At 39.8% G+C, this 22,642-nt stretch overlaps 1 protein-coding gene across 3 annotated transcripts; it reads left to right on the top strand.

The window, feature by feature from the left end:
• The first annotated feature begins 109 nt into the window (after window positions 1-109).
• psme4a (proteasome activator subunit 4a) lies at window positions 110-21,899 on the top strand. 3 transcript variants are annotated; one of them, XM_026309092.1, is made up of 48 exons: window positions 110-762; window positions 1,857-1,997; window positions 2,289-2,405; window positions 3,251-3,307; window positions 4,821-4,865; window positions 6,553-6,702; window positions 7,031-7,094; window positions 7,190-7,264; window positions 7,687-7,809; window positions 7,901-7,993; window positions 8,853-9,118; window positions 9,283-9,469; window positions 9,559-9,648; window positions 9,767-9,831; window positions 10,092-10,242; window positions 10,350-10,448; window positions 10,555-10,624; window positions 10,736-10,803; window positions 10,916-11,131; window positions 11,933-12,090; window positions 12,248-12,343; window positions 12,716-12,771; window positions 12,854-12,910; window positions 13,051-13,106; window positions 13,513-13,611; window positions 13,770-13,832; window positions 13,911-14,006; window positions 14,203-14,334; window positions 14,449-14,658; window positions 15,134-15,270; window positions 15,499-15,552; window positions 15,645-15,774; window positions 15,887-15,968; window positions 16,090-16,243; window positions 16,360-16,429; window positions 16,526-16,651; window positions 16,766-16,918; window positions 17,078-17,182; window positions 17,291-17,382; window positions 17,463-17,594; window positions 17,724-17,932; window positions 18,036-18,121; window positions 18,227-18,355; window positions 18,750-18,905; window positions 20,615-20,777; window positions 20,878-21,011; window positions 21,513-21,653; window positions 21,844-21,899. In XM_026309092.1, the coding sequence occupies exons 1-47, from the start codon at window positions 566-568 to the stop codon at window positions 21,645-21,647; spliced, it is 5,544 nt and encodes a 1,847-aa protein (XP_026164877.1). In that variant the 5' UTR covers window positions 110-565; the 3' UTR covers window positions 21,648-21,653; window positions 21,844-21,899. The 3 variants fall into 3 exon arrangements, with proteins under 3 accessions (XP_026164877.1, XP_026164878.1, XP_026164879.1); XM_026309093.1 differs by lacking the exon at window positions 3,251-3,307; XM_026309094.1 differs by lacking the exons at window positions 110-762; window positions 1,857-1,997; window positions 2,289-2,405; window positions 3,251-3,307 and adding an exon at window positions 3,342-4,232.
• Window positions 21,900-22,642: the final 743 nt, after the last annotated feature.

Raw genomic sequence — 22,642 nt, 5'->3', positions numbered from 1 at the left:
AAAAAGCATGAATGGAGAAGTGCATGCTGGGAAATGTAGTTCTTGCTTTAGTTAGCGGATATGACGTGTTCGTTGTGTGGCTAGTAGCTGGGTGTCGTCTGCAGTCTGCTTTGCCGTAGTTGGATGAATCGGTCGACGTTGACAGTCCTTGGGATATGACTCTGCTTTTGTAGTAAAGAGCTAAGTTTGCCTAGAACGGTATAACGGGTTGTCAGATTTTTAGAATCGCGTCAGACTAAAGAGAGGAATACGAGTACCGACACGCTCTTTGCGCGAATTCTTTTCTTCAAACTCTTTTTTTTAACAAAAAATATGACTGAAGGTAGAGGGAGCTAACTTAACTTAAGCTCGATGGCTAGCTAGCGTGTCTTCAACTTGTGAATCTCATAACTTAGTCGGTGTGGGCCATAACAACCTTACGAATAATCAAAAAGGGCTGGTAGCTGGGGAGTTGCTAGCCGTTAATGTTAAATTAGCACAGCGGGAAAACAACATTGGGAACCCGACGGAAGTTAAACAGTAAAATTAGCTAGCATAGTGAAGCTAGCCAGGTGGAATTTGTAATATGAAAAAGGCACAGTCTGACATATTGGGTTTTGTTCCTCAAAAAGATATTGTCTACAACAAACTTCTGCCGTACGCAGATAGACTAGATGATGAATCCAATGATATTTTGAGCAAAATAAAAGGAAACTTGGGCCGAGCTGTGCAGCTCAGAGAGATATGGCCCGGTGTGCTTTTCTGGACAAGGAAACTTTCCACGTAAGTAACGCTAATCTGTGGCATCTTAACCTAACATTAAAAGTTGTTGCTCACTTCATATTTCTTTGTGTTGAACGTCAGCAGACTTTAGCGTAATATTATAATGTCACATTTCTCTCTACATTAGCTAATGTTATATATTTGACAGTTGGGTAACACTAAAGATTTGTGTAAAATAGGATACTAAGCTAATATTTGTCCTGACACATTAGCGTTATCTTTTACTGTATAACCTGATGTGTTTTTTTCTGAGGTGTTAGGTGACTGTATATGACTATTGTCTATAACCTAGATAGTGTATCGGATTAGGGACAGCCTGGGTTTCATATCGTGGGACACCGGAGTGTCAAATACACAACCTTGCCACTGTACTAGTTTCAGTTCTGCTTGTGTCCTGCCTTTGGCATGTTCAGCAAGTTAGACAACTCACAACTTAATCACAATAAACAAGGCAGATTTTAAATTCGTGGGCTTATGAGTCTCCTGTGGATTTGCTTCAAGGGATTCCTACTCACACCCCACCCACTTTTTGATATGCAGTGTTTGACCTGGTTGTAGTGTGTGCTATCTGTTGAAAGGTTTCTGCCAAATAGATAAGCATTAATTGTTCATTAGAAGTTTAAATGGAATGAATGGTAGCATTATGTTTTATACACTTTTGCTTGTCTTTTGGTTAATTAATGATTCACATTGCACAAGCAAAGATAATGTCAGTGTGACACTGGATTACTGCTGTTTCATTGTGTTGTACTTGGTTGCTGGGCTGTCTTTAATCCGTTTCAGTCCCCATTGCTGGCGCGTTGCTCTGTCCAAGAGTGAGTCACTGCCGGCTCAGAGAGATGGAAAGTTTACACTGGGGTTGACCCAGATTCTGTTCACTGGTATTTTGGTATTTTAACAATGATACAGGCATTTTTCTTATGGATCAAATATCTAATGCCAAGCTGGATATTGATTCTTAATATTTGGATGTCTTGGCTTGTTATGATTTTCATTTTTTAAATATTTTGTCACCAGTTTATGTTATTACAGGGTCTCTGACTAGTTATGCATTTTGAAACTGGAGTAATATTACTAAATCTACTCTTATTTAGGTACATGAGACTGTATGGGCGCAAGTTCAGCAAAGAAGACCATGTGCTGTTCATCAAGTTGCTCTACGAGCTAGTGACGATCCCCAGATTGGAGATCAGCATGATGCAGGGCTTTGCTCGACTACTCATCAACTTGCTCAAGTAAGACTGGGGCCCATCTGTTTTATTTAATAACTTGTCCATAAGTTGAACATGCAGTTGTTTCATACTTCAAATTTCACAGTAAAAGATCGTCTTAAAATAAATTATTTTTGTTTCCTCTAGAGTTACGTTAGATGATTTTAAAAAAAAAAAAAAAAAAAGTCATGAAAACTCAGCATTGACAATAAATTGTCTGATCTTCTGTATATATTTTTTAATTAGGTAAGATTGCATAATGAGCTAGCATCTGTGTTTATTTTCATCTACCTGTATGTCTGATTCAACTAACAGGAAAAGGGAACTACTGTCAAGGGAGGACCTTGAGTTGCCTTGGAGACCACTGTACGAGCTGCATGACAGGATTCTGTTTTCAAAGACAGAGCATCTGGGCCTCAACTGGTTTCCCAAGTACGCCTCTGCCCATTACTGTTGCTGTTAATATGAGTTTTTTTAAAGCATGTTTGATCATAGACTTTAGAAAACGCTATCGCTTATCAATTAAGGTGTCACTAGATTTAAATTGTACACATCAGAAAATGTTTAACAGCAACATTTGGAAATTAAAAATATGAATGTTTTGTACTATTCTACTATTACTTAGTGCCCATCAGATTCTTTTAGAACCTATACCAATATTCCTTTACCCCTGCAAATTTGTTTTTTTTTTTATTTTCGATTTTGATCACAAAAAAAGTAATTACTGCAGAATACAGATTAGATATTTTGGTTTGTCTGTGCTTTTCCACAGTGAAACACAAGTTATTGAATGACAGGATTCCTATTACTGGAAGAGTCTAGTTTTGCCTAATTGGACCAGTTGTTTGGGAACAAGTGGAACATATTTTATATCACATACCCTTCATAACTGTACTGTACATGGAATTATGTCTACTGTGTCCTTTACACGTAGTACAGTTTAGATGTCAGTTTACCTTATGCAAGACACTTGGGGAATTCTTTATGAAGTTCTTAGCAAGCAGTGCGAGGTGCTCTTTTATGGTGCTATGGGAACATTGTATGCTTATTCCTTAAATGCATTGTTATTGCATCACTTTTATTTTACAACTAATGACAGCAAGCTGCTTTGGCTGATTGCCAGCTTACCTCTTTTAAAACTATACTAATGCGCACAAAACATAATGATTATGTAATAAATTCTTAGGTTGATGCTTAGTATGTTCATATTTTGAGTGATTGGCACTCTGTTGTGTGCTGAATGTGTTCTTTATGCCTTTGTCTCTTTTCACATTCAGTTCTCCACGGCTTCGTTCATCCTCTAAACTCATAATGCTAAAATTGGTTCAGAGGTGGTAAGGACAGTATTTCTCTTTGTGTTTTACTTAATTCATCCTTTCAGGCATTTACTTTTTTGTTGTGCATCGCATGTGAACAAAAATTATATATATACACCCCATATGCAGCTTGTCACAAAAATCAAGATTTAATGTTAATCAATGTTAACATTTCACTCATATTTGAGACTGTCGCACTGCAGCTAACAGAATTTTGACCATTCTCCCTTTCCTTCATATCTACTATGATGGACTGATAATGGAGAGTTTAATATTTATTTCATAGTTTGAGTTTTATAATGCATTATATAGCATTTATTACTTCATAAGCTTAGTTGTGGTTTTAGTGTTTACATTAATGAACTCTCGACACTTGTCTTTATTTTGGCCTTGCTCAAGGGAGGTAGCCATGTTATCTGTAATATGCATTTCCTTCTGTCTTGGAATGTGTTGAGACAAACATAAGGGTTCACTTCAATTCAGATACTGATGCCATGTAGGGTAGCCAGGGGTTCCTTCACCCTAAGAGTCTAAGTGTTTTGTAATGGGACATCCCCTTGTAGTTTGCAGTGCATGATTTTGACCCTAGCTTTGTGCGTTGTGGGCTTAAAGCATTAAAGACTGGCCTAGAATAACCCATTTAAATCGCTGCTTGCAGAGGGTCACCCATAATTCAGCTATTGTTAGAGTATTAAACATGGAGTATGTTGGCTTCAAAAAGACGTGTGTGATCTGGGAACAAATAACCAGTTGTTAATTTGGCAGGACATTTCCAACAAGGCATGATTTCAGCTTGCGTGTGAGCTGATAGGTTGAATTGTGGGCAAGGCGCTCCAAAGCTGTGGTTATATCAGTCCTGAGCTTTCAACACAGCTTTGTATGAGCTGCATGACAGGATACTGTTTTTAAAGACAGAGCATCTGGGCCTCAACTGGTTTCCCAAGTATGCCTCTGCCCATTACTGTTGCTGTTAATATAAGTTTTTTTTAAAGCATGTTTGATCATAGGTGTCACTAGATTTAAACTGTACACATGGTACATCAGAAAATGTTTAACAGCAACATTTGGAAATGAAAAATATGAATGTTTTGTACTATTCTACTACTACTTAGTGCCCATCAGATTCTTTTACACAGTTTGTCGTTTACCGTCCCATAACCACCTTTGACAAGTTCTAGAAGTGACTGAATTTATAGTGACATGCTGTGAATGGACAGTCAAGCAAATATTAACAAGAATCAGTATATTAGCATGATGCCAGCCAGGAAGGTCTACTACTATTGCCAACAATTACTGTTTTTACTTTTGGTAAAGCAATTGTAGTCTCTTAATGCAGTTTTATTACAGTCTTGTCACCATACACTAGACTTTATGGATTTTTTTTCCCAGCACACCATTCAAAAGTGTTAAAAAGTTTCTATGCATGCAATAAAAGTCAAATTGCATTTGTGTGGAGATTGATTGTAACTCTAACATTACTTTATCACTGTTTGGACACGTGCATCATTTTTTTCATTTTCTTTTATTACAGCTCGGTAGAAAGTGTCTTGAAAACCCTTGTAAAGAGCTGCAGACCGTAAGTACATCTTAATGTCATTATCTATTAATACTCTGTCTTATCTTTACATTTAGGCTCCTGCAAGGCTTTGTTACAATTTCAGGAAAATAGTTTTGTAAAAATTGTTGCTATATTAGTGTTAGAATTCAAAGATCAATGTTTGTTGACTCGACAGATCTAATGGAATAGTATTTGTATCTGGGAAATTAAAGTTGTCTATAGCTGAATTGATATGAAAGTGACGTCTGTTTAAATGTTGGATGCTGTAGTGGGTGAATGAGTTTAAAATGCTTTATCATCCCAATGCCTTAATGTCAGCAGCAGGTCCCTGTCCCTCTCTTCACCAAGGTTGTGCGCATGTAGATATCTTAGGCGAGTACTAGAACTCATCCCTCAGTTTGCACTTAGGCAGATAATCCAATTATCTTATCTAATTTGGTCTCGTGTGAGAGTTTCCTGTTACTGTGAGAAAGCAGAGTGATTTGTGGTCAGCTGCTGAGACACTGTGGATCAGCAATGAGACAGAGGGAAGTAGCTTTGGTTGGAAGTAACAGTTTTTCCAAAGGCCACCTTTGGTTTTGGAACTGCTGTGGAGACTAGGTGAGCTGAAATAACCTGCAGGGTTTACACAAGCACATAATGCACCGTGAAAAATCCCCCTGTGGGCCCATGAGCCCAGTGGAACCACAGGATTTACAGCTAACAGCAAAAATGTGCTAGGTGTGACTTGTAGTATTGGAAAATTGAGCTCCATCATCAGAATTTCAGCAGCTCCTGGTTTGTACATTTCAGTCTTCTTTCTGTAATATGAACGTAATAAAAATATACACATAGTCTTGACAAAGGGAAACTCAAACACTCGATAATTCATGATCGTGTGTTATTGTGTTGAATTGAATGAATGTATCTTGGGTTTTTCTTACACTTTGAAAATAAAATATGGTTGCGTGGGTTAAGGGTTGCGAGGATGTTGTTTGAAAAGAACCTTAGAGTCTTGTACATATTCGTAGAGCTCTGTAAGTTGCTCTGCTGGTTGAGAAACTGCAAGTGGCCATTCCGTATGTTCTAGGGCTGGGCAATAGACTGATTTTATGGATTAATTTGAATGTGTAGATTACATTGACTTGTTTGAATGAAAAACTTTTTTCTCTTTAACATCCGCTGACGTTCCCCTCTGGGCTCAGCCCCTCCCCCTGTGCGTTTGCCGTATTTGAGATACGCAAACAATATGGTAGCAAGCAGGGAAGAACTCGTTCCCAAGAAAGGCACAGTGTCATTCGTAATTTGGAATTGGTTCGGTTATTCTGTGTCAGACGCAGAACAAACAACACCCCACTGCAAAGTGTGTTTGATGTCTGTTGCTAGCAAAGGCAGCAGTATGACCAATTTACTGCAGCACCTCAAACAGAGGCATGCTGCCAAGTGGGAGAGATGTTGCACCCTACGAAATGAATAAGACCGCGGCAGCACAAGCACACCCGCCGGTGAAAAAATTATTATATAAATTTAAATCGTAAATCTGATTTTTTTTTTTTTTTGTGAAGAAAATCTGGGATTCTTTTTTTTTTTTTTAGGCCATATCGCCCAGCCCTAGTATGTACCCATTCATAAGTTGATGAATGATGTTAATGTCATCTCCAAATAACTGTCATTGGTGTACTTTTGAGAGAAATATATCTTATTGTGGTTCTCTCTGTTCCTACAGGTATTTTTCTGAGTCTGCTACTCAGGAGATGCTTGATGAGTGGAGACCACTGCTGTGTCCCTTTGATGTCACCATGCAAAAAGCAATAAGCAACTTTGAGCTCTTTCTTCCCACAACTCTGCCTCCAGAGCTGCACCACAAGGGGTTCAAGTAAGAAGCTTCTCATCTTCTCATACATTGGATTTCAGGTTTTCTCTGTAATTAACACTAAATTATTTAGTTCTTTATAGAAAATGTTTTTGAAATGATTAGAAAGTGTTCTGAGTTATGGACCTGTGAAATAATGCAGTTTTACACGGGTATACCTCTTTAACATTGTTGGTGAGGAGTATGAATGAGGTGAAACTGCTTTGTTAGGAATTCCTACAGACACTGAACTCTTTCCAGAACTAGTCTTTCCCCAGCCACAACCCTACTTTAAGGTGAAGCATGTGCACTTGTTGTTTTCTTCTTTTATAACGATTTGTTTCACTTTCAGGTTGTGGTTTGACGAGTTGATCAGTTTATGGGTGTCTGTTCAGAATCTTCCAAGCTGGGAAGTGGTGAGTAGACTTTTTCTGAAAAAAAAAAAGTTTGAACATATGGACAAGACAATGTCTGTCTTCCATGTTTGACATGTTTTCCTACATCTTTGCAGCATCTGGTCAACCTGTTTGCTCGCTTGGCTAATGACAACATTGGCTACATTGACTGGGACCCTTATATTCCTAAGGTTTGTTGCCCTCTTTTTGTAAATAACCCCTTTCCACCACCCACTGTACAAATGAGTACTTGTTTGTTTTGAAGTTTGTGTCACATGCCTCCCACATATGGCCTGACCTTTGTGAGTTTGGCTCATGGTAGTTTATTTCATGGCCATTGCAGTCAGAGAAACAACTATCAAGTTTCGTTGTTGCATACTGTTGACCACTGATGGCAATGTGACTTGCATCATGTTTGTGTATCAACTGAGTGACTGTTTTGATCCATGCTTTTTGATGAGGCCATGAGCCTGCATTGCTGATAAACATAAAAATGCTCTGCTGACCTGTTAAATATTGGTATTATGATTATTTTTTAACAAATAACTCTAAATCAAAATAATACAATATTAAATGACATTAACTTTTTTTGTTTTTTTTTTTTACATTTCAGATTTTCACAAGAATTTTGAGGAGTTTAAATCTCCCTGTGGGGACCAGTCAGATGATAGTATCACGATACGTCACCAACGCCTACGACATCAGCCATGTGGTCCTTTGGGTCTCAGCCCTCCTGGTAAGTTCAGTTCAGATACTTTTATGTAAATAATTTCAGCTGATGTAACTCTAGAAAACTTTCTCTGTTGACCCACTGGTGTTGTTTTCAGGGAGGACCCAGCAAACAAGCTCAAGCACATCTCAGTGGCCTTTTCAGCAGTATTACATCTTTCTTCCACCCATCAAACCATGGCCGCTGGTTGGTGAGTCACTTTTTAGTTTAAAAATATGAGTTACCAGCTTGTTCCAAGTATAATTCTAGCATCGTCTTAACATGGCTTAACAGGGCACATGGTAGCACCATTTACTATGACAAAGGGCGCAGTCACTCCAGAGTCTCACTGGCTATCTAGGTTTACATCAGTGTCTAATTCAAAAATAACGGGACGATGTGAGTGAGATGTGCTGCAGTGCTATTAAAGGTCACTGGGAACCAAGCCACATGCCTTTCTGTTTTGAGGATCCCCCTCCACTTGATTTGAAGCACCACAGGCAGCAACTTGTCCTGATATACAAACCTTTATTTTTGGCAGAGCTACAACTATGTGTGTATTCTAGGCTGCTACTTGGAAATGCATGAGGTGTTTGTCAACTTGGCTGTAGTTTTTTTTTTTTTTTTTTTTTTACATGTAAACAATGTTTTGCAATAAGAAGCACTTCCGATTTCAAGTCATAATACGTGATCATGGGTAACCCGGAATGTTCATGTCTTTTCAATGTCCACACTAGCCACTTACTGAAAGGAATGTACTAAATGAGTGGGTTTTTTTTTTTTTTATTTGTTTTTTTTTCCTGATAAAACATCCTGAACCTCAACTGATGTTTTTTGTTCTAAAGTCATTGCATAGTTTGAAAATATGTGCAAGACAAGAAGACAGAAGTTATGTTTACATTGTACTGGTTTGTTTTTGTATGTTCATTATGTCATCTGTTTCACCAGTTGCTTCAGGCAACATCCTCTACCCTCTCCATTTGTCCAGACTACATGGTGGCACACTGTCCACCTGTGTGTCACCCCTTTGTCATGTATCTGTCTTTCTATCCCTCTGTCCTCATGTCCAGGTGAAGCTTATGAAGCTGCTCCAACGCCTCCCAGCTAGTGTGGTACGGCGGCTGCACCGGGAGCGCTACAGAAAGCCCACATGGTTAACACCAATACCAGACAGTCACAAGCTCACAGAGGAGGATATCACAGACTTTGTGGAGAGTATGATGCAGCCGGTCCTGCTGGCCATGTTCAGCAAGACAGGGAGTTTAGATGCTGCCCAGGCCTTGCAAAATCTGGCTCTAATGAGGCCTGAGTTGGTCATTCCCCCTGTGCTGGAGAAGTAAGTTTGTACTGAACTATAGAATCTCAAGGATAACTCTTTGACCCAAGTTCCCATTCCTATAAATCGGCAGTGTTGTTGCTAGTTTTCTGCTTTAGATAAGCAACAAGGCCACTTTTTTAAATGAACACAAAGGATTAATTGTTCACTGTCTCTAAACATAGAACATACCCTGCTCTGGAGACTCTAACAGAGCCCCATCAGCTGACAGCCACTCTGAGCTGCATGATTGGTGTGGCACGTAGCCTCGTATCAGGTGGGCAGCGCTTTCCGGAGGGGCCCACTCACATGTTACCGCTGCTGATGAGGGCTCTGCCAGGCGTTGACCCTAATGACTTCAGCAAGTGCATGGTGTGTGGCAGTGTTTTTCATGAATACCTTCTTCCTGCACTCTTTTTGGTGGCTTACAGCTGATATAAAGATTGTACCTGTGCCTACAGATCACATTCCAATTTATTGCTACGTTTGTGACTCTTGTGCCTTTGGTGGACTGTTCGTCTGCCCTACATGAAAAAACTGACTTGACAGAGGTGAAACCCTGTTTTTTTTTTTTTTTTTTTTTTTTCTCTTCTCCAATTTACATAATTAATCGCACATTCTGAAATGATTTTTGCATATCGCTGTTACATACTTTTGTATGACTTTTAGGTGGAACGAGAGATGTGCTCTGCTTCAGCTGAATTTGAAGACTTTGTGCTGCAATTCATGGACAGGTATGATAAAGAACATTGCCTGCACAACTGCAGCTCTGTATACCTGATTTATTTGAACACACATGAACATGAGCTGTTCCTTACTCACTTGATCATTTTTGTCATTGGACTTATGAGCCAAAAAAAAAAAATACAAAAATACAGTTTTTTATGTTGCAGTTTATGCAAAAAATTAAACAGATATAGCTCCTCAACCAAGAGTATTTCTGAGTGCTAAAATATCTCTACATTTGAATACCTGTTTTCATTTTTTTGCACAGATGCTTTGCACTGATAGATAGCAGCACTCTGGAACAAACTCGCGAAGAAACAGAAACAGAGAAAATGACTCATTTGGAGAGTCTGGTAGAGCTTGGCCTGTCGTCCACCTTTAGCACCATCCTCACACAGTGTTCCTTGGACATCTTCAAGGTTAAGACTGTCCACATACCTGTCTCATTTCAGTCTTTATTCCATAATTTACATATGTGTATATAAACATACAGATATGAACACAATTTATCCCATTCTTTTAACAGGTGGCTCTGGAAAAAGTGTTCAACTTTGCAACCACCAACATCTTTGAGACACGTGTGGCTGGAAGAATGGTGGCTGACATGTGCAGAGCTGCTGCCAAGGTCAGTCCTGTCCAGTCAAACTATTCATGTGGGTCCAAAGCATTAATTTCTCTTATAGCAGCTTATTAGTTTACCATCTTCATCATCACTATGCTTCTGTTTTCAGTGTCACCCTGCAGAGTCACTCAAGATGTTTGTGCCACACTGCTGTAACGCCATAAACCAAATTGCTGTCAGTAAGTGCTCACCAAACAGGAATAAACATTTCTATAAGACGAGGTTTTTGTATGCATGGCTTGTGTTTGCTTCCACGGTCTTTCTCATTTGCCCGACATACTGTTTACCAGATGAGGAAGTGCTGAATGAGGAGGAGCTTGACAAGGAGCTCTTGTGGAATCTCCAGCTACTGTCTGAGGTGATTTAGACCAAGCCGAACCCCTAACTTTCTGTAATTACCAACACTGTCTTTCTATAATCCTGACAGCGGTTTTTTTTTTTTTTTCCCCTTCTCACCATGTGGACCTCAGGTGACTCGAGTGGACGGTGACAAGATCCTGCGTTATCGATCTGACCTGGTCCAGGTTTTGCAGTTGACGCTTCACCTCAAATGTAAACAGGGCTACACACTGGCTTGCAACCTGCTCCACCACATCCTTCGTTCTTCTGCCCTTATCTACCCCACAGAGTACTGCAGTGTGCCAGGAGGGTTCAACCAACCAATCAGTGACTACCTACCTATCAAGGTACTAATATTGATTGATGCAGTATATTTGAACCTCAGTCAACTTTAACAATCACCTTTCTTTCACTGAAAATTGGAAGTAATGTTGCTTTATTTTGGATGTTCCACATGTCTGTCAGGTAGATTTGTACTTAAAAACGTTATGACCACATGTTCACTCAGTGAGAGATTGTGTTTTAGAAGACACAAAAGTTGCAGACATTTGTCCTTGAACCACATAAGTCAGGAAACCCTCACTTGCACTCACTGACCTGGTTTAATAGGGTGCCTGCTCCAGTCTTTAGATAGTTAGCCAGCGAACACAGTCTGTTCTTTGATCCCATTAAGTTTCTTCCCAGAGTGGGGAGGCATGGACAGTGGATCACTTGGCTGGATTACTGTCTCCTGCAGCACAGAACAAATGAGTCTCACTTGTGGGTTTTACAGTTATCAGTAGTAATGCAGGGCTGCAGGAATGTGTTAGAGGTTGTATCAGTCTTTCAGTGGTCTGCCATTTATGGTGGAGGTCATCCATTATCTATACCTCTTACTCCTGTCAAAGGTCACAGGGTGGCCCAGAGCCAATCCCAGCTGAAACTGGCTGAGCGGTGGGGTACACCATGGGCACTAATCTATCACAGGAATTATGATGTTAATAAATAAATATAACTATGATACAAGCTGAGACTGGCTTTGCTTTTACCCTGATTACAAATGCATAATGAATTTATAAGTTGTGGCACAAAAAAGTAATTGTTTTTATTGTGGTGTTAATGAGCCTAATATTATACTTAACGTTTGCTTTTGTTTTTAACCCACGCAGGATTGGGGTCGACCTGGGGATCTTTGGAATTTGGATATCCAGTGGCATGTGCCCAGTGTTGAGGAGACTTCCTTTGCTTTCTATTTACTGGACCTGATCCTCCAGCCTGAACTGCAGCGCCTTCAGAGATTTGCACTGGGAGAACAGGACATGAGCAGGTAATGAGGAACAACTCTGACTGCTTCTCTGTGCTCCTGAGAGAAATTAGTCTCTGAGTTCCGAAGTCTGCAGTCATTGGAGTGTATTTAGTCCATTTTTGTTTAGCCTGAGTATGATGCATATATTTAAGATAGGTTCTGCTTCTGTGTTTTTCAGAGATGATGTGCTACAGAGCCTGACCATTGTGCAGCACTGCCTTCTGGGAGCTGGAAGCCTGATGCCTCCCCTGAAAGGAGAGCCCATTCCTGAACTGTAAGCAGTTGCAGTCACATGCCCAACTTTTCTCCTAAGCACAAGAATGATGTGGTGTTGTGGTTAACAAATATAAAAGTGTCTTTTAGAAAACTAGATAACAAATGTGCTGAGTTCTTTGGAGGACGTTACCAAGGAGTTTGTTAATTTCACATATGGTAGAGGAAACTCAGTCTACCAGTAATGGCTTATATTCTATTTAAGTACATGGCTTAGAAGCCGTATGAGTTACTTATTCCTAAGGACTGAATGATGGACTTAATATAAGACAGATCTTTTTAGGTGCGTCCTTATTTCCACACAATGTATTTTTAGGCATCATTTTAAAGATTACATTGTTTAGTTGGCTTTGTACTTGCTTTTTTTCCCCAGGGTGCATAGCATGGTGATTCTAGATGAGACCACCCTCTATACAGGAATGGAGTATGGTAAGCAAGTTACTTTTTGAGAACTGTTGAGTGATAAAAGTTTTAGTAAATTCTTACACAGTAATGTTACCTCCACATGCAGATGAGTCCAGAGAGAATTACAGAGATGCTGTCTGTCGTGTGATGAGACAGCTGCTGCGTAAGTATTCACTCAGTTATTCTGTCTCAGGCTTCTTCATTTCACAGCCATGGCATTAAACACACTGTATTCACATTCAGTTTAACAGGCAGGTTTATAATATCTGTGGGTCTTTCTTCTGCTGTTACCTCTTCTTGCAGATTACATACTGGAGCACTCTGAAGATGACACCAAGTCTCTTTTCTCTATTATCAAGGTGGGCAAGCAGCACGCATGATAGCTTGTATTGTTTTAACTATCAACGCTGGGTATAATATCCAATGTTTTGTCAGCGTTTAGGCTATGGAGCACAATTGCCCTGTTGCACTTTTCCACCCTTTCAACCAGCATTTGCTGATATAGTTGGCTCATGTCTATAAAGTTAGATTGAATTATAAATCGCTTAGACAATATACACTTGCCTGATATCTTTTGGAAAACCTATCACTGTGTGCAAGTTGCTGTGTTGGACACTGTGTAGACATAGGTTTTAAACTGAATTTATTTGACTCTTGGTTGCCATTTTGAACTGCTCAAAGTCTCAAACACAGGCTATTACCAATAGCTAATGTACTGATCCTGTCACCCAACACTTATCAATATTTTTGTCTTCATTTCCTTAGATTATCAGTGACCTGTTGCACTTCAAAGGTTCTCACAAACAGGAGTTTGACTCCCGCTGGAAGAGCTTCAATCTTGTGAAGAAGTCAATGGAAAACAGAGTAAGAAGTTCTTTGTACTTATACTGTTTTTTTTAATGTTGTTATCACTGTAGGAATTCCTAAACCATTCACCATCTTCCTCTAACCTTAGATTAGATGCATTGATATTAGAGCTTATGTTTAAACTGACAACTAAAAATGACACCATATATTTGCAGCTTCATGGCAGAAAGCAGCACATCAGAGCTCTGCTAATAGACAGAGTCATGCTCCAACATGAGGTAAGTTGTTAATATGGAAATTCATCTTTTTGATTTTGTGTTTTACTATTTCTGAATTTGAGTTTTTGTACCAATCAGCTGCGAAAGCTGACAGTAGAAGGATGTCAGTACAGGAGCATTCACCAGGAGCTGATGAGAGACCTGTTGAGGCTTTCCACCAGCACTTACAGTCAGGTGAGTACCACAGAACATCCAATCTGTTGTCCTCATCTTATTAGAATATTGCTATATTTATGTCGTTTCAGCTTTTTTTTTTTCTTTTTTTCTTTTTTTTGTAACCATATCATTACAGACTAGCCTTTATTCATCAAAAATGAAAAAGACATCTGACTAACGTGCATTGCACAGCTGACATTTTCTTACGTTCCAGGTGCGCAGCAAGGCTCAAAATGTGTTGTTCACTGCACTAGGAACGTACAATTTCTGCTGCAGAGATCTTATCCCTCATGTGCTAGAGTTTCTCAACCCAGACAACAGCAGTGTCACACAGCAGCAGTTTAAAGTAGGACACACCTCTTGCCCTTCACTACAAACAGTTTGAAATCATTATTTTCAATTTCATATTTAGGAGTATATGTTTATACTTGCTTCATGTGCTATATCTGAACATCTCCAGGGTGCCTTGTACTGTCTTCTTGGGAATCATAGTGGAGTATGCCTAGCCAATCTGCACGACTGGGAGTGCATTATACTGACATGGCCGGCCATTGTACGCTCTGGCCTCAGCTCAGCCATGTCTCTGGAGAAGCCCTCCATTGTGCGACTCTTTGATGACCTTGCAGACAAAATTCATCGGCAGTATGAAACCATTGGCATCGACTTCTCTGTGAGAAAAACACCAACAGCACTTTCACAAATTAATCCATGGTCAAAGGCAATTGCAATATTGAGTAAAAATTTTCTTTGTAGTATTTCGGTGTAAATGAGCCATATGGGTGGTGCATCTTTAACATCAAAATGTTTCTTTGTTTCTCCAGTTTTTCTCTTATAACTGTGGGAAACCTTTGACTGACATTGATCTTACTACTACTTACTCTATTCACATACACAGCGATTCTCGAAAGCTAGTCAAACATAGGTAAACATAATGGCAATGTGACTCTGCTCTTAGCCTGAGCCTGGACTCTGGCATACATTAGATATGCAAAGGAAGGAGATGATATTGTATTGTCTCCACGTCTGAGCTCGATTTCAGTAACAAATCACTCCTTCTTAATGGGGCTTGGTTTAGGTTTCCTCCCCCCCTACATGTACATGGATGAATTATTTTTCAATATGTTTTGTCAATCCTTTTCTTTTAGATCCCTGATGTGTGCGATGCTGTGGCCAAACAACTTATGATTACTGGCAATCCTTTTCCTGAGGATGCTGTTGCTTCAGAAGAAGAAGCAGCAGAAGGCCTAAAGAGACAGCAGCTTAAGAATTCAGAGTCTGTTGAGTGAGTTCACAATTTTTTGACTATAAAGATGCTTAACTTGGAGACTGCAGTTCACAACTCGCTCTTTTGGCTTTGCAGAATAAAACACGTAACAATTTGAAGTATAGACACATAACAGATCAGTTAATATGATTTGCTTACTCTGAATCCAGCCTTAATACCTGTAAGATAGGACAAGATTCAAGGGTACATAAGTGCAAATGCTAATATTGTTCAACATTTTTATAGGAAATACAAACAGCTCATTGCTGATCTGCTGGATTGCCTCAGCAACAGGAACTTGTAAGTTAATTTAATAATATATAATATAAAATAATCAAATCATTTTTACACTGTATTACAGTCTCTAACACCTACTTTGTTTAACATTCCAGGCCTTGGAAGTTCGAACACATATCAATTGGCTTCCTGTCATTGCTGCTCAGAGATGACCACCAACTCCCATCACCTGCTGTTACATTCTTCGTCAAAAGCCTCAACCATGACTCTCTCTATGTCCGCAAGGTCTGCAGTGCACAAATTATGAGATATGTAGTAGTTCTGCGGTTCAACAGCATATCCAGTTCCAGTCTTTCCTGTGGACGTTTTGTTTGAAATGTCTTATTTTGTCCATTAGGTGGCAATATCAGCTGTGGCCGGAATCATGAAACAAATAAAGAGACCACACAAGAAAATCCCTGTCAGCCCCTCTGATCTTTGTAAGCATCTTAATGTTTTAAGTAGTGTTGTTGTCTATGGATGTTAGTTTGTGTAACCCATTTGCATTCTAATCATAGTTTTTGACACTTTTCTTTGAAAATCTTTACTTAATTTTGGTAGGTGAAGTGAAGGAGCTAAGTGCTATTGTAGCCGGGGACCGTCCTGACAACCAGTGGCTCCAGTATGACAGCAGTAGCCTACCACGCACACAGCAGGACTGGGATCGCTGTGTGTTTGTGGAAAAGACTCACTGGGGATACTACTGCTGGCCAAGGTTCTCATTTTATGTTGAATTTTGTTCATATGTTCCTCTCTTGATATGTTTCAAGGTGTCTCTTTGTCTGTGAAATTTAACATCATTTTCGTTCTCGCCTCATTATTGTTGTCTAGAAAACTGATGATGTATGCACCACTGGAGGAGCAGCCTAAACAGAACCTTACCAGAGAGGAAATGACTGAGGTATGTGCACAACCACACACAGCCCCACCTCTCAAAATTCAATAACAATTCAATAACTGCATCTTGTGAAATTCATTTTCATGACCTTTCCAACAGAGGGAGCAGATAATGTTTGACCATTTCTCAGACCCGGTGTTCATCAACCAGTTCATCGAATTTCTTTCTCTTGAAGACCGTAAGGGCAAGGACAAGTTTAGCCCCCGCAGGTTCTGTTTGTTCAAGGTGAAACAGTAATTTCAGATGTAAAAGAAAACAACAGCCAAGTAAAAAAAATGTAAAAAGTTAGCAAATTAAAAAAAGAAAAAAAAAAGAACTGTTATTCTTTTGTTATTTCAGGGACTGTTTCGCAATTTCAGTGATGCCTTTCTGCCTATTCTGCGGCCACACATGGAACGCCTAGTGGCTGATTCCCACGAGAGCAAGCAGCGCTGTGTTGCAGAGATCATCTCTGGACTGATCAGAGGCTGCAAGCATTGGAGCTACTCAAGGGTATGTATTTGAAATGTTTACGTAGCATGGTGCTGATATGTTCGACGTTCCTTAGGTCAGTCTCTGGGCAATACCTTTTCTAAAAATACTATGTATGATTTTGTCATGTTATGTCTAGATATTACGGTGCAAGTCTTCAGACTTCTGCTCTGTTTACAGGTTGAAAGCCTATGGGAGCTTTTGTGTCCACTGCTCCGTACTGCCCTGTCAAATATCACAATAGAAACCTATGCAGACTGGGGCACCTGCATCGCTACAGCATGTGTAAGCATTGTGTTCATTCACATGTATTATATCTTTTTCCTTCCCTTTGGCAGATGTGTATCCCTTATTCTTCCTTCCATAAGACCTTGTTGTGTCTGTCTTTTACAGGAGAGCAGAGACCCACGCAAACTTCACTGGCTGTTTGAGATGCTGATGGAGTCTCCAGTCAATGGAGAGGGGGGTTCTTTTGTCGATGCCTGGTGAGTAGAAAGGTGGCTGTGTTAAACAGAAAATTTTAAGTAACCCACAGGCTCTGATTTTGCTTTGTTTTCTCTCCCAGTCGTCTGTATGTGCTGCAGGGAGGCCTGGCTCAGCAGGAGTGGCGTGTTCCAGAGCTTCTCCACAGATTGCTACAATACCTGGAACCAAAACTCACACAGGTTTACAAGAATGTTCGGGAACGAATTGGCAGGTTAGGTCATTCTTGCAACGTGAACATAAATGTATGTTTGTATAATGATTTGTATAACTTTTGATTGACCTTTTTTAACATCTTTCTGTGTTTTTGTGTCTCATTTTCTTTGATTTGGCTTCTATCTAGTGTGCTCACGTATATCTTCATGATTGATGTCAACTTGCCATGTACCCAGCCAACGACCTCCCCGCACATCTCAGACTTCACAGAGCGAATTCTGTTGCAGCTAAAGCCTCTAATTGAGGGCGATGAGGAAATCCAGAACCATGTGGTGGAGGAGAATGAGGTGGAAGAGCAGGATGAGAGGACACAAGCCATCAAGCTGCTCAAGACAGGTGGGTTAGCAGTTCTATATTCGCCTTTTCTCCGTCACCATCTCTTTTTAAAGCAGTGAAAGCTCCCTAAACATAAAACATCTGTCTGTACTTCTAAACGCAGTGCTCAAGTGGCAGATTGCAAGTGCTGGCCGCTCCTTTTCCACTGCTCTCCCAGAACAGCTGCAGTTGCTTCCCCTGCTCTTCAAGGTGAAATACTCACTCATTCAACAAGTGTCATTTTTTTCTTCTGAATGTATACCCTCAAAAATCAGCCCTGTCCACCTGTTAACCCATGTCTGTTCTGTGCTCTAGATTGCTCCAGTTGAAAATGATGACAATTATGATGAGCTGAAGAAGGATGCAAAGACCTGCCTGTCTCTAATGTCTCAGGGACTCCTCTACACAGAGCAGATCCCCATGGTCCTCAGTGTCCTGCAGGAGGTGAGTCATCCAGCAGCTGTGACTGATCCTCAATATGTTACAACATACAAGATTAATAAACAAAAAGACCGAAGGTACTGACAACTGAATTGAGTCGTTCCTAAATTATTCTGTAGCATAATATATTGATCTAGTATTTCTATCCAGTGTCATATTGTATGTTACTTCCAGAAAAACAAATCAGAAAATAACAGTATGCTGGAGGATTCCCTATGCATGAGATCGACTGCTGGACATTGTGTTCATTAAATCTGGTTTAATATTGTATACACTTTTAACATGAGAGGCATGCTCCTGAGGCAGAGCCTATCCAGGGTATGGTCTGTTCCTCTTGTGAAACAAATGCTCAGAGTGTGTTACTGATATGGGATGGGTTTACTGCTGTGTGTTGCAGATTGCTGGCAGCAGCTCCTGGCATGCTCGCTACACGGTGCTCACATACCTCCAGATTATGGTTTTTTACAACCTGTTTACCTTCATGAGTGACCAGAAAGCAATGAACGATGTGAGGACACTGGTAATACGACTGCTGGAGGATGAGCAGCTGGAGGTAAAAAGCATTTATTCCCAGCAGTCTGACATTAAATTCATTCCAAATATAAAGATATGACATGGTAGTCTGATAATATAATAAATGCCAAACTGTTGGCCAGTGCATGCAGGCACTCTCATTGTCTTTCAGCTTAACTGTAGTGATTCAGCACTCTCCTCTTGGCTCTCTACTCTTTTTTTTCCCTCTACCTGTCACTATGGAAACCACAGGCTGCAGTAATCTGTTGCTATGGAGATAACGTTCAGATTGAAGGCGAATGAGAGGGAGGGGGATGGAGTAGAGACAAAGGAGACGATGGGGATGGATGAAAGTAGCCATTTTTATTCGGCCTCTTAAACTAACCTAACCTTCAGAATCACCTTTATTAGAGAAATACGGGTTCACTCATTTCAGCTTAACTGACAGTGGTGCCAGGCCACATCTTATCCATGATTCTTATTACTATACTTCTAAGCAGAGGTACATATTTCACACAAAACACCAAACTTATCTCATGAGAAGACTACATTTCTTTTTTATAAGAAAAAATACTGTTAAAACTGAAACATTTGTAACGATAAAACATGCACCTAAGAGGAGCTATAACCTATTTGCCCTAGTGATCCTAATTAATCTAAGAGTCCTTTCCTCTGGAGAGCGTTGCTAAAAGAGATGCATGTTAGCCATTTAAAGATTTACCTTCTTCTTACTGAGAATTCCACTGAGAAAAGAGCCATTAAAGGTGCAACCATTTTAGCCCAAATATAGCAAAACATTCCCACACACATATCCACCCCCAGTCCCCAGCTGGCCAATGTACAAACTAGTGGAGCACCCTGCCTGATGACATTGTTGCTATGGTATGTGGTGAAAGAGGTTATCAGTAAGGTTCTGGGGCTTTGTGTTAGTATGGACAATAAAAGACAAAGAGGTTGCACTGTTTAAATTATGCCACTTATGGTCAGAAAATTTAAGACAATTTCAAGATCAGAGGCATTGAGTCTTTAAAGTCAGGGAAATATATATTTTGGGCATTAAATTGGTCACAAAACACAGTAAATCAACCAGAAAAAACATATATGCAAATAATAATAAGAAAATAAGTTTATTCAAACAAATACAGGAACATAACCAAAAGTGGCACTTCATTTCTGTAATAGGACTTCGCATTGTTATTTAGAAGGCATACAGTGTGAAATGTATGTCCTCTGCAAATCTTTATTACTTTGATGGATGAGCACAATTACTGGGGTGTACTGGGAAAAGAGGAAAGTCTTAAAAAAAAGAAAAAAAAGAGCCAGAGCATGGCTCAAGAAGTGTGGAGCCACAGTATTGATCCACACAAACGGAAGGCTTAAGTGTTACATTCTTTGTATGACTCTTTATCTTTTAGCACATAGTAGCCTTAACCTTCATTTGTAAGTGTTAAGTGGCCCTTTACATTCTAATGTTTTTGGAGTTAATTTTTATAATATACTAAGTAAATTATATCATTGAAGTATCCGTTTAACAGAAAATTCTGAGACCACATTCGACTTGTTTATTCTTTTTTTATTTTTATTTTTATTTTTTTCCCTCTCAGGACAAAATTATGTTAATTACCCACAGAAAATTCCAGAATAATCATCTTTTTAATCTGTTAACTCAATTGGACCATTACAATGTTGAAATTAATATTCAACTTTAGCGGAAATTTCCCATCTCATCTTTTGGCCTTTGTCTTCTAGGTAAGAGAAATGGCTGCCACTACACTAAGTGGCTTTCTCCAGTGTAATTTCCTGTCCATGGACACCCCCATGCAGGCACATTTTGAGGCTCTCTGTAAGACTTGCTTGCCGAAAAAGAGAAAAAGGGAGCTTGGAGCTATAGGGGACACCATACCATCTGCTGGTAAGGAACCTTTCTAATTTAACTGCTCAGGACTTTGTGACAATACACTCATTATGCTTTTCTCTCTCATTTTAATGGAATCCCTCCTGTGTATGTGCAGACCTAGTGCGGCGCCATGCTGGTGTACTTGGGTTGAGCGCTTGTATTCTCTCCAGCCCGTACGATGTACCCACCTGGATGCCCCAGCTGTTGATGGACCTGAGTGCTCACCTTAATGACACACAACCCATTGAAGTATGTGGAATAACTTACTACTTGTCTTAGGGGCTGTTCACGTGTCACGTGTGGAAACGCCAGCCATACTGCATCACCTTCTTTTAAGCAAGAGCTTGGGAGCTTTTGCTCCACTGGCATCTGGTGTTGCTAAGCAGCCATGAGCAGCCCACTGCTTGACAATGACGAAGTTGCAAAATAAATCAAACTGCATTTAAAGCACATGACCTGCAGTGCACTTGCTATATTATGAAAAGTACTGATTTTTTTTTTTCATCTTGCTTTGACATAGACATTCTTGGAAAAATGGGAGTGGTGCAACATGCACGTTGCTCTCTATTTTGAGTGAGGCTGCTGGGCGTCTCCATTTAAAATAAACTTGGGCACCCCAAAGACACAACATGAACAGCCCCTTATGTTGTTGCAATGCAATGGTTATCATTTAATATGTAAATAAATTAAAATATAGGCATATTTTCAGTGAGCAACAAGTAACCATAACTTGTGTTTCCGGCCTTCCAGATGACTGTGAAGAAAACTCTGTCAAACTTCCGACGGACACACCATGACAACTGGCAGCAACATAAGCAGCAGTTCACAGACGACCAGCTGCTTGTCCTGACTGACCTGCTGGTCTCCCCCTGTTACTATGCCTAAAACCTGGTAAAGCATCTTAGCTTCACACTGTTCCTTAAACACACAGTCCACAAACACACCCAAAGGATGTCAGGTTTAATTATTATGCATTATTAAATTCCATGAGATAAAGCTAAACAGAGATAACTTTGAGAGATAAAATCAAACCTTTGACCCACCTTTTCACAGTCATGTATATTTGTGTTTGACTTATCAGTTTGGAACAACCCAGACAGCAGAGTTACCAGCCTGCAATGGGGAGAGGCTCCAATTCTTGACTGATGAAAAACACAGCATCACCCAGGAAAAAGAATGGCACACAAAGCAACTGAGTTGTGGAACGCAGATTGAAAAGTTGTGTGTTTATGTATTTAGCTCCTTCACATTTGTACTATACTTAATATTTAAGGATCAAACATAGCAGGGATGGATGGCCTGCACTTTGTAACATTACTGTACAGTTTTTTTTTCCCTTTTTTTTAATTTGTTTGTGTGCATGTACACAGATGTATGTGTGTGTGTGTGTGTGTGTGTTTATGGGATGCTTGAAGACATCTGCAGGTGTCCCACACATTTCTCAGGATCATATCCCAAGTATCAACTCTGAGCCAACACAATGTCCAGCAGGACATACTCGTTACTATCTTCCACTAGTGAAATGTTTGTCACAAGCCAGAGAGAATTGACTATTGAAGACTTGTCTTTTTAGACTAGACTTAAACCTGCAACACACAATGTTTGTGTGACTGTTTGATCTATATATGATTATATGCATCATGTATGTATATATCATGGTATAGCAAATATGCGCAAACATATTTATTTATTTATTTGACTTTTTTTTTTTTTTTGAAGTGCGAAGTGTTTTGCTTTTTTTTTTCATAGAATATCTGAGATTAAGTAGATGGCAGAATTTTTAGCAGTGGAGTTTATGCTCATCTGCTCTTGCAAAGAAAGGGAGAGAGCAAGCTCCCCGCTGCTGTGCTTTGTGATGCGTTTGCTGTGAGGACCTGAGC

The sequence above is a fragment of the Mastacembelus armatus genome, chromosome 15, assembly GCF_900324485.2.
Source record: "Mastacembelus armatus chromosome 15, fMasArm1.2, whole genome shotgun sequence".
NCBI lineage: Eukaryota > Metazoa > Chordata > Actinopteri > Synbranchiformes > Mastacembelidae > Mastacembelus > Mastacembelus armatus.
This window is presented reverse-complemented; position numbering and strand designations above follow the sequence as displayed.